Here is a 12,183-nt window from a genome sequence, read left to right as displayed (position 1 = left end):
TACATATGTGAGAAAAAGGCCTGTAAATCCTTTCATTTCTGGCACAATGGGAGCTAGTTAGTGCCAATTTTGATTTAAAACACTACAATCATTTTAAGTCAAACAAAATTATATTAAAGAATGTGTGTCAGGACCATACTTTTCCAATCAGAACTGCATTTTTAGAAAAGCAGGTTATGCACTGGGCTAAATGCCCTTCCTCCGTATGGTCATTTGGAACATTCATCAAGACTAGACTTTGTTTATGTCCCCTTTACCAAAACTCTAGTTGTGTGCAATGCTTCAAATAAACAGAGTATAAAAGGAGTGTTTTCATGACAACACATAATTTTAATATCTTAAAATAAAGCTGACAAAATCTCTGTCTTGAATTCTATTCAATAATGGAGACCTATAGGCTTTTCTATCACTTTCAAGGCACATGTACATTGAAGTATTTTAAATATGTAGCAGCTGGACTAACAACTTATTACATTAAGTTAATTTTATCAAGTTATTACTGTTTATTTGAAGTGCATGCTGCCAGGCATCTAAAGTGGCAAATGGATTTAAAGGAAGGTTTTAGTTATTAGGTTAGTGTTTTTAATTGATGGAATAAAATTTAAGTGTAAGAAAGGAGGCTCTTACCCATCAATCAAGTTGATTACCATCAATTTCTAATATTTCATGCAAAGTACAGGGCATACATTTACAGAGAGGAATGTATCACTGCTGTGTCTATGTACCCCCCTTTGCCATCTTACCATTAGAGGTGAAGTATAAATAGTACAATATACTGTGAAATAAATAAATACTACAAGTTTCTAAATTAACTTTTAACAATTAAGTTTTCCTTCCACATATACTAGATAGCTAGCCCTTTTCAATTAAAAATGAATTCTTATTCACCTTGAATAGTTCATAAAGATCTTCACAAAGATCCTGTACAAAGTTCATGTCAGAAATACGAGGGAGAATCAAATCTCTGGTTTCCTGGGAAAAAGGAACTTTTGCTTGAGAAAGCCAAGCCCAATGAAATGGATCTAATGGGAAAACAGTTTAATTTCTTGATTAATTAACAGGTAGAAGTTAGAATGAAATGATCTGCTGTGGGCAGAAATCTTAGGAAATAACTTGCTATTAGGTATCAAAATACTAAGTTGTCACTCAAAAGTTACCAAAGGCTATTCACTTATATCATATTCCCAAATTTGTTTGCCACTATGATATTTACTGTGTTTTCCCGCAAAGTACAAATTAAATTAGAGGGGCATAAGAGCGTTAGTTTTTCAGGGATAACAGAAGATGTTTAAAATATAATTAGAGTATCATCAACAAATATTTATGAAAATAAATAAAAATTAAAAATGTTACTTATTCCAAAATAAAATAGTCTTGACTTCTCTCTCTACCCATCAGTTATATAGTTTGTCTTAGACTGAAATATTGTCTATGATCAAATAACACTACTTCCAGAATATATGTTTAAATCAAATCTACTACCTTTTTAAGAAAAGGTCAATCTTAATTTACTAAAATATTTTCTTAAAAATAGTTTGAAAAATAAAAAATATTAACTCTAGAACTGAGAAAAGACCTTGCTATCATCTGTGAAAGAACAGAAGATGAAATTTATGTAAGTTACATATTTATTTAAAAAGCAGCTCTGCACTCCAGAGCTAAGGCTTTGAAGCACACAGAAATACATTCAAGTCCTACATGTAGCAGTGCACCAATCTTGTCCAACCTGTAGAATCTTATGTGTTGAGATTAATAAAATGTATACTGAACTGAAATATAGCAATGCTCCTTAATTTTAGTATTACAATACAGTGGGTTTCCACTTAGCATTATCTCAGTTCTCAGCAAAGAGTTACATTGCTTGAAATTTGCCTAAAAACAGGAGGCAGGTTTGTAGGGCTGCAGCTAAGGAAGGAAGTTTGGGGGCATGCTCACACACCAGCCTGCAGCCAGACCCTGGTACATCCCACTTCCCTGACTGCAGCCAGAGCCTTTCTTTAAGAAAATGTTAATAAGCAGCATACCTAAAGCCAGAGCCAAATCCCATTAGGGATCAACTCTTAGCAAAATGTTGCTTTTAAACAAAATCTAAGATTGGGGTTGGTATTAACCAGCATCCACTGTACTGAAGTTTTTTCAAAACTATCCCAGGTAAATATTACACCAGCCTCTGTACAACAAAATAAGACTGAAGTTGTGTCACTTTGTATTTGTCTACTAATTTCAATAAGCATTACAAAAGAATGAAGACTAGCTTGGTTTTGTAATAGGAAGAAATAGGGCCATTCCCATTTATAGAAATAATCTAGGAATCTTAGCACTTAAGAAATTCTGACAGCAAGCAGAAAGTGTGCATGAAAGATGCATCCCTCAAGTTCTTCTAACCCCAATTATGTAAGTATGTATTAATATTGATGCATCATATTAGTAACCACTCACTTGTAGTGGGATGAAAAAACAACACATCCGAACTACAAACAAAGCATAAATACATTCCAAAAAATACAGTAAAAGGCCACACTCTATCTTTGCTTATCTTCTTAGGGAAAAAAATTCACCATTGTTTAATAAAAACAAAAGTTACTGTGGTGAAAGTAGACTAGGATTACAGTCCAAAGACAGTGATTTCCTAAAACTAAATATTAAAGAACTCAATACTCACATGCTCTCCACTCATCAGGATGTTTAAAGGGAAAAGCTAAGCCATTATCAATTGCTGCAATTTGAACAACAGGTTCTTTACTAGCAGTCCATTGGATATCCTAGGATAAGAAAATTTTCAAGTTAGTAGCAACTGAAATATGCATACAGTATACACAACTACGCAGTAAACTGCATTACAGTTTTTTAAATATAGCTGGTTTAGAAACACCACTACAAGTGCTTTACACTAAACAACAACAAAAGTCAAGGCAGTAAGTGGGTATACTCAAAATAAGGCCAAAAGTCAGGTGCATAAGGTTTGGAGTCACTTATTCACCTTTATGGACAGCATAAATAATCAAGATCAGCTATATCAAGACAGCCTGAAGGATCTCACTTAAATCAACAAAACCAAGATTAAGTATTAGATGAGCAGAGCATATCAATAAAGTAGCTAACCGAGTGTTTCCCAATTTTATTTGGCCACAGAACCCTTTTCAGCTTAAAATAAGTTCCCAGGGTAAAATCTAGCAAGCAAAAAAAAAAAAAAAAAGCTCCACCAGAATTGATTGAGCAAAAAACCCTGCAAAATACTGTCTCTTTAAGAGGGGGCAGGGCAATGCCACGTTCTTGCGGAACCCTTACTTTTGTTTCACAGAACCCCGGGGCACCAATTGGGAAACACTGAGCTAACCTATTGCATTTATATGTGAGCACGCAGCTTTTTTGTTATAGTACACGAACTGCAAAATGTTGCTTCCACTTGTTTAGTTACACATGAAGTCCATTCGTTGACGTATATATGGCAGTCTGTAATATTTGACAAGGATGCATCCACATACTTCACCAGGAATACACTATTACATTCCATGTGAAGGCATTGTGCATCAGCTTTTCAGCTAAACTGCTCAAGTTTTAGGAGTGAAATTACTTGTTTTGAAAAAGAGTCTTACCTTATCTGAAAGATCAATATCAGCCTCTTGCTTTTCATATCTAACCAACCAGTTATCATTGCCCCTATCTTAAAAAAAGGAAAACAAAAATTCCTGTGAGAACTTGCAAGTCTTTTACACTTACCAGATCTTAAAATAATATTGTAAAACAATTAGTTTTTATTGTAAAACAAAGATACATGTTAGAAGAACAAGGGAAAATATCACAAAAATGTTTTCTATCAAAAAACACTTGTTTCAGAGTTTGTGAAAAAGCTAATATCAGATTAACTGGAAAGATGTACATTGTTCATGTTATTAATTCAAATATTGTGTTGAGTTATGCACTACTAGTTCAGCTTAGCTTCCCAGACTGAGCAAACAATGTAATATCAGGAAAGTCAGCAGAATGCATTTGAGCCTGTTTTCTGGGAGTAAGATGGCTATATCATGGATGTTCTCTCCAATCAAGGCTGAAGGGAAAAAGTGTCAGTAGGAGTGGCAGAAATATGGCTCTGGGCTCCTGGTGGGGAAAGGAGCCATCTTCTATAACCCATGGGCTATGTCTACACTGGTGGCTTCTTGCGCAAGCACATCTTGCGCAAGGGTTCTTGTGCAAGAAGTCTTGCACAAGAAAATGTCCACACTGCCATGTGCGAGCTGTGCTTTTGCGCAAGAGCACCCATGGCAGTGTGGACACTCTCTTGGGAAAGAAAGCTCTGATGGCCATTTTAGCCATATGACTTTCTTGCACAATAAATCCCTGCCGAGCATCCACACTGCCCTCTTGCGCAAGAGCTCCTGTGCAAGAGGGCTTACACCTCTTAAAAAAAAGTGTAGCTCTTGCGCAAGAAGCCCTCTCTTACCATGCCATACTGTAAATTTCCTTGCACAAGAGAAGGCGGGCAGTGTGGACACTCTGAGGATTCTTGCACAAGAACGGCCATACTTGTACAAGAAGCCGCGAGTGTAGACATAGCCATATTTAGCTAAGCACACAATGAGGAAAGATCTCCTGAGAAAATTCTGCATCACTGTGTAAGCACAGAATTAACATCCCTACAGATTCACTCCCTCACTGCCACAAAATAATTGATTCTGATGGGGAGGCAAAGGAAAGCTGCAGTTATATCTTTCACCCACCAGGGATTATGTGGCATGAGAAGAGAGGACAGCTAGCTCATGGGCTGGATGGAGCAGCCAGTCATAGAGAGAGGTGAGAGGTTTCCTTCCTCAACACTCTACCCATAAGGCCAGATGGAGGCAGCAAAGAATACTGGCAGGAGGAGGGAAAGAGAGTACACAGCAGGGCACAAAGGGAGTCACGGGCGCTAGTAGGGTGACAACACTGAGATAGGGGCTGAATGGGAACGGAGGTACAGGCCTACATGAGGATGGGGAGAGTGAGGGTGGTTGAGAAGGGGTAAGGGACACACAGGGACAAGGGCAGAAGTGTGTGACTGAACGAAAGAGGGTGGGGATTAACAACAGTCCACATGGAGGAGACTCCATGAATCCTTAACTAATCCTTCTCTCCGCTAAAAAATTAAACAACCAAAACAGCCCTCCAGGTTCACACTCAGACTCCTTCCCAGTAATTACTTCCCTCTCCTGCAGCTCCTCCATTGGCCCAAATCCCTCAATCTTTACACTGCTTCTGAGGGGTGCAAGAAATAGGTTTCTTTATTTACTTTAAATGAATTATTACTCAAAATGCTATTAATATGCCTAGTAAGGAATCTATTTGTGAAAAAAACATTTCCCGAGTCTTTTTTGTTGTCTGTTTTGTTACAGACATACTCGCTGACAGGCATTTTTAAACAAATTACCAAAATAATTGTAACTAGTATGATTATATTGTTTTATTTTGACAAAATATATAGAGATATACCATCTCATAGAACTGGAAGGGACCTTTAGAGGTCATTGAGTCCAGTCCAGTCCCCTGCCCTTACAACAGGACCAAGGACCATCCCTGACAGATTTGCCCCAGATCCTTAAGTGGCCCCCCTCAAGGATTCAACTCACAAACTTGGGTTTAGCAGGCCAATGCTCAAACCACTGAGCTATCCCTCCCCCCACCCCAAATATTCAAAATATTTACAATATGGTGCACAATTCCCCCAGGAGTAACCATTCTCTACCAGGAAGACACAACAGCATGTTGTAAAATGTGCTGGGTAGAAAGGGATTGTGTGGGGACAGAGCTGGTGCACTTAAAGCCTTCGTAGGTTTTGCATAAATATCCAAACTTAGAACCTTTTGCTGTTCCAAAATTGGTAGTTTTGAACATAATTTGGTTGTGTGGATGCTACATTGCATGTTCTATTTTTAATTTGTTCTCTTTAAAGTAATATGAAACAGACCATGAAAATCCATAAATGTTTGAACACACTGGGATTGAGCTTGGAAATTGCCTGCCAAACCATAACAGTGACCAAAAACCACAATGATATCCTTATCTTCATACTTTTTTCTTTCAGGGAGTTTAAAGTGATAGGTATTCTCAACAGGCTTTCTTTGAGTCTGTTACATCCCTAATAGGGGAGGAAGGGAAAAGGAAATTGCAGTGGTAATACCAGTAGAAGAGCAAAAGGAAGCAAGCCTCTACTGGCAAAGCACTGAAGGAAATGTACATACCAACTATCTTCATGCTCATGAGGAAACTGGACACCTGCATAGCCTGCAACAGAACATTAGCCTCTAGCTACAGGTTGAACTTTTCAATTCTGGCACACACTGGTATGGCAACATCCATGGTCTGGTATAATTTTAGTTATCCGGATGTCCATTTATCCTGAGTGTGGCCAAGATTCCTGCGGTCCCATAAAGTTTGTTTACAGCCATAAGTCCTGGCTTTCAGTATTCTGTGCTGTTACTTAGCTTTCATTTATCTGTAAATGTCTTCTAAAAGCACAGTAAGCAGCAGAAATGTTGGTAATGCTCTAGACAATATTGACCTCCCATGGTTCGGCAAATACTCTAGTTCGGCACTGTTCAAAATATTCGGCACTGGTTCTGAGGGTGCCAGACTAGAGAGGTTCAACCTGTACAAAGAAAAATGTTTGCTCAGCAGGAGATGATGAGGGCCAAATTCATAGTCCTCCTCCAGCACTTGCTCATGCCAAAAAGGACCAGTTCTGAAGAGATGTGCAACTAGATTGCTGTCTTTTTCCACCTAGCAAAAAGATCTGGTAGCAGATGTTGCTCCTCTTCTGAGTTAAGTGGTCTTGAAACCGCAGTGTGCCTCTCACAACTTGACTAGGATTTGGGAAGGGGAACTTAAGAGCACAGGTCCTGGAAGCCTTCCTTCTGCCAGTAATCGAGGAGAAACCAGAGACCAAATGTCCCCAAATCATATCAAAAGGCTAATCCCTGGTAGAGTTGCGTGCTTGAATAGCTAAGTATTGCTCTACCCTTTGGTGTGCCTTATAAAAAACTAAAAATTGCATAAATGGCTACTAGGATACTTGACAAATTTCAAAGACCTCACTTTTGTAGCTACTACAGATTTCACAAGTTGATCCGCAAATGAGTTTCAGAGTTGTGAAATATATTAGAAGAATGCTACTTTCACTCAATTTCAGATTCAAATAAGCAAGCAGATATCAACAGAGGGACAGTATATTAAATACCTGTGTTTCTGATGACATAATCTAAAACAACCAATCTCTCAAACTGTGACTGAAATTGTTTCCTAGTATTCTCAGGTAAAGGATCGGTTTCAAATTTCCTGAGCCAATGCTCAGCTTCCTTATATCCTTCAACGAACAGCTGGAAGGAGCCAACCTGAAATTTTAAGAACCTGAATTTAGAAAATGTCAAACAAACAGATGAAGTTTAAAAGTCAACTGAAAAAAATGACAATGTCCTTTTGAGTTCTGAACACAAGAAGTGTTTGGCAGCACTACCTGGAGTAAGCCATAGAAAGTGTTAAATCTACAAAATAGTCCCATGCTCCAGATTTTAAATAACCACATTTTATAAGTTCAAATACTACTGAACTATTTCCAACTTCAGATTTTTTTATAATTGGAATATTATACCAGAATAGCACTCGAGGCTTAGGTTGGTAAGCAGTAGGTCAGAACAGAATACTTGAATACTCAAACACAAAACATACCAAGTATATTGATAAATTATATTTACTGAAAGAAAAACAACAACTTAAATTATTATAATGGTAAAACTTAAAAGCAATCCAATACTGTCAATCTGGAACAACTTCAGGAGCTTACAAGAGATAGCAAAAGGAAAACAGACATGTTTCAAAGCAAAAGAGAAGACATTATGGAAGCAACTGAAGTGACTGTATGTGTAGATCCTGATTTCTAGACCAGACATTTTCCATATGGAACGATCTTGGTAAATTCTGAGAACTTATTTTTCGATCTCTGAAATGTCCCAGCTCTATTTCAGTCAAAACATGTTTTCTGCTTCTGCTAAATAATTTGCTCTATATTTACCAAACACAACACAGTTCAGTGGGTTGAGTGTTCGCAGTTATAGTCCGTGTTTAGAGCAACAAAAAAGTTTAAGTAGCTGTAGACACTCCCAAAGCTGCTGTTCTTCTCAAAGTGAACATGAGTGACACCTGGCTCAGTGTTTCATGATAAACTCATCCAAAACACTAAAGTTACTGGAGAACAAGTGACACTCACAAATATGCTCCTTTCATGTCTGAATCAGAGAACTGGCAGCAATACCACCACACTTTTTTACGTATTTTTTCATGACCCCAAAAATCATTTCCACAATTATATCTGAGGAAGAAGAAAACTCTGAAAGAAGGCTGTGTGTGTGTGTGCGCGCGTACACACACACACACACACACACACACATATGCAGGAGAAAGAAGCTGTGCTTGTATTCAGAAGGACAGGCTGCATATTGCTATGCATGCATATAGGTGGATACATTTTCTGAGAAATATATGTGTAACAAATGTCATCTGGAGCTTCGTCGTTGGTAGCTTACATGTTTGCAGACAACGGAGGAGAGTGAGTGAGTGTATTTGCTTGATTTGTGAGAGCGCACTGTTGTAAGATTCTGGGGATTCAAGAACAGCATGAGTATGATTTATGGGTGAGGAAGTAGTATGTGAGGTTTTGATTGGGCAGAAAGAAGATTATAGAAAATAAAATTAAGGTGGGATTATGTAGACAAGGGGAATCCAAGAGAGGAAAGGAATGACACAAAATAGTTGGATGAGAACACCCACCAGAAGAAAGGTGGAGAAAAGATAATGCGATTATTACACAATGAAGAAGGGATACTGAATGGAAAATAGATTACAAAAGTGGGAGAAAAAACCCTAGAAGAAACAACATGTCAACAACCCATACAGAGTGGAAGCAGTACATTTTAGAATACTTTTGGTAGAACATGTAGATGTAAAATGATGCAGTACCACCAAATCATAAGAGACATTTAAATAAAGGGCTAAAATATGATATGCTGTGTGGACAGAAGTTTGCTTAAATCTACCCCAAGCCTGGCAGCTCTTCTGCTGAATAAGGGTATATCTACACAGCGATGTAAGCCTAGCATCAGTGGGACTCAAGTCAGTTGATGAGTGTCAGGGAACCCTGGCCTTGAGTATCTACTAGGCATGTTAAAATGCATTTATTCAAGTTAACATGTAACTGCTAAAAATTTCAGTAGTTATACAGAGGGAGGATGGGGCACAGGGCAGCTCCCCACACATACCAGTCCCTGCCTGCCCCCTCTGCGCTGCTGTCTGACACAGTGGCAGCAGTGCGGGGTGAGGTATAAGAGGGGTGTTTCTGCACGTAACCGTGAACATTAACCAATGAACCCAGACTCATGGGTTAACCATGTACACAATTATACTTTCACATCCCTAGCATCTACTGTATTGTAGCCCTAGGCTAAAAATGTTCTGACTTCTGTCTGTACCCAAGGCTCTGGCATTCACACTGCTGTGCACCCAAGTCAAAGTGAATATATTCAAAGTGCCTTGCACTCCACCTTCTTCTCCCTTCCCCATATTGGGAGTGTAGCCCTAGGAATACGGAGCACTGTAGGAAAACTACTGTTTAGGAACACTCCACTTTGTTTCCTAATTGTTAACTGTTGTGGTGCTATAAGGAGTACACAATCTTCATAATTAGTTCCTTTGATGGCTATCCCAATAGAATGAGTGCAATTTGAGAAGCCTTTATCCTGAACTACCATCTAATCTGAGAACTATGCTCCCAACCTCTAGGCTGAGTCACATTGGCAGGAAAATGCCCATATGTGCACCTGTTCTGAGGATAATTAGGACACTGGTCTGTAGCGCTATAAATGATTAATATAAAATGTGCAATTCTTAATATTTACAATAAGCAGTCCAATTAAAGTATTTTCATTTGGTTGATTTTTTTTTCTTTTGTTTGCTTGGAAGTTTGACATAAAATGTAAATGTCAGAGGAAAAACATACCTCTCTGCCCTCTAATCTGGCTGCTGCTCACTGCAGAGTGGTGAATGCATACCCAAAGCTTGGGATACAGTGTGCTCCATCACCCCGTGTAGATCCCTTATCCTCTTCTCTGTTGCACCCTAAGATATAGGAATAAGGGATCCCCAGGATGCTGCAGGCAAGATTTGGGGCTGGCTCCCACTCAATGCCATCACAGTGTATGCTACCTGAGTGTGCCTGAACATGTAACCCAGGGAAGGCAGTGCCTGGGACCAAGGGCCAGAGAGTAGAGCAGGGACTAAGCAGCTACCCTGAAGGTAGATGGAGTGTGGCTCGGCACTTCCGGGGAAGGGATGACCTTCAAATATCCTGGCAGCCCAAGAGCTGCTTCCCACTATCAGCTTTGCCCTCTGTCCTGGGAAAATTCTGCACAGCAGCAAAGAGAAACCAAAGCCACTATCACAGGAGATTGTGTAGAAGTTCTGGGTCTGAAACCCATTTGCCACCTTGAGAGTGTGTATTCCTGGGTATCCCCACACACACACAGCCACAGCTAGGGCACTGGAGGGCCCGACAACAGAACATGGATCAAACAGCTCACCTGCAGTGAGGGGAAACATTGGGGTTCCTGGGTCAACACAGGCAGGGGAGGGATGAATCCCAATATCCTGGCAATCACGAACTGATTCCCACTTTGCTCCCTGCTCTTGGCATGCTCCATGCAGCCATGAGTAGACAAGAATAGCTAGCTAATAATGTCACTTTTGGCCTCTGCCCTGGCTGTCTCCAGTTCTGCTCTTCTGCATTCAGGAACTGATACTTCTGGAACCTGAGTCAAAACTGGGCTGCATGCACCTAGCAAAAGAATATTTCTTGGACCCTACATCTTAGCTTAATATGGGCTCAAACCCTCCAACCCTAAAAGATCATGAGACCATGAGTTAGCTCAATTGATGTGTGAACGCAAAGGTGGTTTGGCCTGGACCTGGGTTTACAATGCTGGGCACAGCAAAAGAACAGAAGTGGTCATCTTCTGTGGCTTAAACTACTTATTAATGTCCTCTTTTAGATTTAGCAAAGTAAGTATCTTGAATGGATAATGCATTAACAAAATAGTATCATGTAAAACTTTTCAAAAGCACTTACCTTAGGAGGCAGTCCTATTCGATGGAATTTTTTCCCAACTTTTGGGACTTTTTCTAAAGCGTATTTTTTCCCTCTTGATTTGGCACGATCTATTGTGCTGTAGTTAAAGGTCTCACTGACAAGCCAGACAACCTTAAAAATAAGCAATGTTGAGCCATATTTTAACTTGGATAGTCACTTCAATTGCAGATCTACAATAAGGTTTTTCTAAAAATCAAATATGCCAAATAACCATATTTAACAACAGTTACACATATGCAACATTAGAGAGGATGGAAAATTTAAAAGTATACACAGGCCAGGAAATAGTAGAGGACAGTACTTAGAACCAGCCCTCCATTTTAAAATAAATACTTTGCATTGCCGTTATATTTAAAGAGCTACATTAAAAGAATATTTAAGTTGCAAAGTTAAGCACTTGATAATCTGGAGATAAATTAAAGTTACTAACCTTATGCATATGTCAAAGGAGGCCAAATTATGCTGATCTAATATAATTCTATACTGTTTTTCCTCCCATGACCTCTGCTTCATTCAATGAATGTATAATTATTGAAAAATGTTCATCATCTAATTCAATGTCTCTCCCCCAGATCTTATTTATGCTCACCATCCAGACCCTGTACTGCATACAAAATTAGTAGTTTCTCATGGGCATTTCTATGGTGCCTTCATGAGTGTCTGAATGCTTCACAAACATTAATGACTATGTCTGTATAATACTGCCATGAAAGTAGGTGGTGGTAACCCATTTTATGGCTGGGGAATGTAGACTTGGGGAGATTAATGTAGGGATGGGAAATAATTTTTCAAGGGGTTGGTAAGGCATCAGGGGCCAGCTCCAGGCGACTATACAGGAAGGGGCATCTGGCAGAAGTAGCAAGACTGGGGTCAAGAAAGAGAGAGAATGTGAGAGAGACAGATTTCAACACAGATTTGTGTAGGTGCCACAGAGACTGGGAGAGTGTGTGTGGGGCTGATGCTGGGTAAGTTTCTGAGATGCGCCCTTCGCTGCCTCTTTAAAATAGGAAAAGTTG

General features: G+C 39.3%; 1 protein-coding gene across 2 annotated transcripts in view; it reads right to left on the bottom strand.

Moving 5' to 3' along the window:
- PI4K2B (phosphatidylinositol 4-kinase type 2 beta) overlaps nt 1-12,183 on the bottom strand; it is a 45,189-nt gene that overhangs the window by 10,463 nt on the left and 22,543 nt on the right. For both annotated transcript variants that reach the window (XM_075930632.2, XM_075930631.2), the window contains exons 4-8: nt 11,147-11,278; nt 7,211-7,364; nt 3,597-3,664; nt 2,663-2,762; nt 889-1,022 (exon numbers count right to left, since the gene is read on the bottom strand). In XM_075930632.2, the coding sequence (XP_075786747.2) occupies nt 889-1,022; nt 2,663-2,762; nt 3,597-3,664; nt 7,211-7,364; nt 11,147-11,278 (588 nt within the window). The remainder of the gene's footprint in view (nt 1-888; nt 1,023-2,662; nt 2,763-3,596; nt 3,665-7,210; nt 7,365-11,146; nt 11,279-12,183) is intronic.

The sequence above is a fragment of the Pelodiscus sinensis genome, chromosome 4 (genome assembly GCF_052426305.1).
Source record: "Pelodiscus sinensis isolate ZL-2025 chromosome 4, ASM5242630v1, whole genome shotgun sequence".
Classification (NCBI taxonomy): Eukaryota; Metazoa; Chordata; order Testudines; family Trionychidae; genus Pelodiscus; species Pelodiscus sinensis.
The sequence above is the reverse complement of the archived record's forward strand: the minus strand, read 5'-3'. Positions and strand labels throughout refer to the sequence as shown.